The following is a 4,851-nucleotide window of genomic DNA, read 5'->3' on the forward strand; positions in this document are numbered from 1 at the left end:
GTGTTTCACCTGATAATACGCAGTTAGAATCACCACAAACAGTTGCAGGGGAGGAACTTGGAATGAAGAACTGTATGGTATTAAGCAATTCAGCTCGCTCATTTTTCTCCAAGGAGCAGTAGATATTAAACACCCCGAGTTCCTTCCCCGTAAATTTTAGCATGACCATTACAGCTCTCCCAGGTACTATCTCAATAAATGATGAGGTGTCTTCGTTCCCATTTGCAAGGACACCAATACCTGTAGCTGAATTTCCATTGTCCCCGGACCATACTGAAGGGCCGTGAGTCCAGGATTGTGTGAGGTGTTCATAATTTGGGTGGTGTCTATTTTGCACTCCTGAAGACAAAAAAATTCACAGTTAATTTCACTTAAATAGCTAAACATTGCTGCCCTCCCTACAGAGATTTTTAGATCCCTGATATTCAGGGAACAAATTTTAAACCCCCCCATTTTCAGAGTGGTATGACTCTATACGGACACTGCGTGCTGGACTGAACAGTTCCTCGTCTGAGCTGGTCAAAGGTGGAACTGCCGCAGATGGTGGAGCCTGTTGACTCAGTACGGTCAACTCCTCAATGAGACCTGAATAAGGTTCCTGGTCACCAACCTGTGCCGATAGCAGCAGACTTTTCACTTCAGCTGTGCTTAACTGTGGTTTCTTCCTCCGCCGAACTGGACTGAGACTCATGCCTGGTCCTCCTTTGTGGTGTCGGCGAGTCAGTTCATGCAGACTCCTCCACTGGTTTGGCTTCCCCATCTGGGACAACTTCAGGACTGCTTGGTAAGGCTTCCATCTCCTCCTCCAGCTCTGACTGAGATGGTGCTGCAGGGGCTTCAGACACTGGGCCACGCTGAGGGCATGCAGCTACCTCCACCATATGAGCAGCGACAGTACCCACACCCCCTGACCGCAGATCTTTGGCCGCTGATGCAGTGGAGGCGACATCTGCCCTCTTACTCCGATGTAGACAACCTTTATACATAGGAGCAGAACTTCCGCACAGGTTATACACCATTTTCACAGGACAATATTTAGTTTTGTGACCAGTTTTGTTGCATCTTTTGCAGAGAGAAAATTCTGAGGTGCGTGATCTTTCTGTATGTGAATACGACCCACACTTTCTACAAAAAAATGGCATCCCAGGCTAAAACAGCGAACCTCGATCCCGCCCCAGAGCAAAAGAGGAGGGAGGGGGTTTCAAGCCTCCAATCCCCCCAAGATCAGACATGAACTTGACTCTAAAATTAATTTTGCCATTTTATATATCACAGACATTGTAAATTTTCTTGGGCTCAGATACAGAAAAACAGTAATTATGAAGAAAGGTTCTAATGTCAGCATCTGGGTTGTTAATAATACTTCCTGCTGTGAGTACAAAGTACAAATTAAACACTATACCAGGCCCTGGTGACTGAAACCAGAGTGGCTTTAAAGTCCCAGCAGCCAATAGCAGTGCAGGACCAAGTCAGGAGCTGATCAGCCTCTAGAATCCCCTTAAGCTGTGCAGAGCCTACCAATGGATGCTGGGGATGCCAAAAATACACAATGTTGCATAACTAAAGGGAAGCGGGGGCTGCTGCTATCTTAGTTCCCCTGGCTGCTGCAAATAAAATTGCTGGACAGAACAAACATACTGCACATGTTGCACAGCATGGAGTCCCGGACAGAGCATTTCCTAACACCTGAGTGTTAAAAGAGCTGTATTCTGATGGTGGTAAAATTTTAGGTTGTTATTGTGATTTATCAAACATTACTTTTAAGGTAGGGGTTCTGGCAAACAGATGTACGTCTTCCACCAGTTCAAATTTATTTAAATCTGAGGAGGGACAAAAAGTTTTTATAATTTTAGTTCCTCTTTGGTGGGGGTGTATGAGGATAAATTGATGACTTCTGATTCTTGACCTCTAGGGACAGTTTTAAAAAGTAATTGTCTATTGGACCTTTTGTTTGCATTGGTGATGAGAGTGGTTGGGGGTGCAGGCCTAAAAAAGATTTATTTATTTTGGGTATGGCTTCAGGGTTGGGAGTGGTAGGAAGTCTGGTGATAGCATAGGTTGGGGTCCAGAGATGATGGTGCAGGGACTGGACTATCAATGAGTAGGAAAACAGTGTCCTGTGTTTGAATTAGTGTGGTAGTTACATGATCCAGGTGTGTTTTGGGAGGTAGGGGAGGTATATGTAAGTGAGCCCTCAGATCCTGTTATCGAGAAATTGCCGGGGGTGTCAGAGCTGTAGTTAAAGCAGCACTCTTCCTGCAGAAGATTGCCTACTGAGATTGGACAGACATCCTAAAGTGGATTTACCCCACATCACGCAGCGTGCTGTTCTTATACAGAAATGTATTCACTAGAGGAGGGAGGAGTGAATCTTTCCCCCTCCTGCACATATTCGTGTTCAGCTACATAGAAAGAGACATGGTTCAAGACTCCTACGGGAACCCTCCCCTACAAAACAAAATTGGAACAAGTGTAATTACTTGGGATGTACTATAGCTTCAAAGTGCTGAGCGTTGTCAAAGTGCAAGCTCACATATAAATACAGAACTGGAAAAATAAAATGCGAGAGAGAAAAAAAGCCTTGATTGATGTATTTCCTGGTTTTAGTTAAAATCTCTTTAACTACTAAGCATTTTGATTTTCTTGTTATATAATTGCAACAATTAATCTTAATTTGGATCTACTCTCTCATCCAACAAATTTACTCTCTTTTTATGAGGAAGTAAGTAAACAGGTAGACAGTGGAGTGGCAGTTGATATAGTGTACTTGGACTTTGCTAAAGCATTTGACACTGTACCCCACAGATGGTTCATATGCAAGTTAGGGTCAATAGGTTTAGAAAAGTCAATCTGTAAATGGATAGAGAACTGGCTTAAAGATCGCATCCAGAGAGTTGTAAATAATGATTCATACTCTGAATGGTGTAAGGGTATTAGTGGTGTACCCCAGGGTTCAGTGTTGGGACCTTTACTGTGTAACATCTTTATAAATGATATAGAGTTTGGGATTTCTGTGTTTGCAGATGACACCAAACTATGTAATGGAATTAAGTACAAACCGATAACACAACTACAAATGTACAGCGAGGTGTGTGGGGACAAATCAGCTTATTCAGCAAATGTCAGACTATGAAAAAAACAAATAAAATAAATTCAACCCATGCCAATTTATTCAGAAGAGGAATATGTACATAATACATTCAAATAACAATCTGACTTTGAGAATGGGACAAAGGCAATGAGGGGGTCACATACCAGTTTGTAGTGGAACCATGCAGCCATTTGTACTAATTATTTGTGGATAAGATGACAAAACCTTTATTAAGAATGATTACATATACATTGTAAGAAAACAGTTCAAAGAATTGCTAACCAATAGAGACCATCAGTTTAAAACAGACACAAAAACATTGCAGCAACAGATAAAACTAACAATAATGAAGATTACAAAAAGTCACATCAATGCATGCCATCCAAGCAAACTTACCTAACAAACCCCCCACAAACCAGTCCAGATAGAATAGTAATAATGAAAATACTTATGTATTTATTTACTTTTAAATCTATTTTGACATACACACACAAGTAAAATCACTACATGTTCCCTAATACATATATAATAACATCTTTGGCAACGTCTAAATGTATGTTGGAAGATTTTGTGCTGTTAGACATTAAATTTATTGGATAATAAAGATTCTCCTATTGGCAATGTTTTAGATTCCCCCCTAGATTATTGGATAGTTTAGGAGATGGTTATTTGCTATATGGGTTCCAATTTAGAAGATTTCCTATACAATACGACATACATATACGAGATACCTGTACAAGGACTAAGGGACAACCTACCCAAATAAACACAAAAGTCAAAAGTGATCCACTTAAAACATACAGAACTAAAGGAAAAGTGCTGTATACACAAAAACCAATGAAACATCTCGGGCCAGTCTGGATTTGGCTGATTTGAGTGAATTAGGAATAATTTCTATAGAGGGCTGAACTTTTTTTTTAGTATTCATCTCAAATTTTTAATTGAAACATGAAACACTTACCATATATAAACACTGGAATATAAAATATTTACTAAAATAATTAATTTGTTTGACCTCTACTTTACAGCTGCCATCGACGATGATAAGATTGTCGGAGGATACACCTGTTCAGCATACTCTCAGCCCTGGCAGGTGTCCCTGAACTCCGGATATCACTTCTGTGGTGGATCCCTGATCAACACCCTGTGGGTGGTCTCCGCTGCTCACTGCTACAAGTCGTAAGTTACCTCTTCTGGATAGATAATGCTAAATATTAGTGTAGTTTTACTCAAAACAAGTTAGTTATAAACCTAAATTAGTTGGCAATGGGTTTCCATTGATAAAGATGAAGCTTGAGCTACACAGTCTTGCCTGTTAACCATTTTGAGGAGTGATAATATTATATATAGTCAAACATTTCACCGCCAATTACAACACCTATCTATATGACAAAAAGTGATGAGGACAGCCCTCCCAGTTTTAATGCATATGCTTTTAATGATGGGCACAGGTATATTACAGCCTGAAAAAATCAACCTTGGAAATGTTTGGGGAATGGTCTTTTCTGTTCTAGCATGACTGTGCTCCAGTACACAAAGCCAGCTCCATAAATATATATTTGGACTTGTTTAGTGTACTAGAGGAACTCAAGTGATCTTCTCAGTTATGACCTCAACTTTACTGAAAACCATTAAATGTATTAAAATGCTAACTACAAGCTAATTTAACATCAGTGCATAAAGTCACAAATGCTCCGATCCTCAATGGGTCATACTAATTCTCTTGGTTTTGTACTGGAATGCCCAAAATGCCCTATCCA

General features: G+C 40.3%; 1 protein-coding gene across 1 annotated transcript in view; it reads left to right on the forward strand.

The window, feature by feature from the left end:
- The first annotated feature begins 1,319 nt into the window (after nt 1-1,319).
- Nucleotides 1,320-4,851, forward strand: part of LOC140339854 (trypsin-like) — a 5,555-nt gene continuing 2,023 nt past the window's right edge. Inside the window, exons 1-2 of the mRNA XM_072424755.1 lie at nt 1,320-1,371; nt 4,120-4,270. Coding sequence (XP_072280856.1) covers nt 1,320-1,371; nt 4,120-4,270 — 203 coding nt within the window. The remainder of the gene's footprint in view (nt 1,372-4,119; nt 4,271-4,851) is intronic.

This window comes from Pyxicephalus adspersus, chromosome 10 (genome assembly GCF_032062135.1).
Source record: "Pyxicephalus adspersus chromosome 10, UCB_Pads_2.0, whole genome shotgun sequence".
Classification (NCBI taxonomy): domain Eukaryota; kingdom Metazoa; phylum Chordata; class Amphibia; order Anura; family Pyxicephalidae; genus Pyxicephalus; species Pyxicephalus adspersus.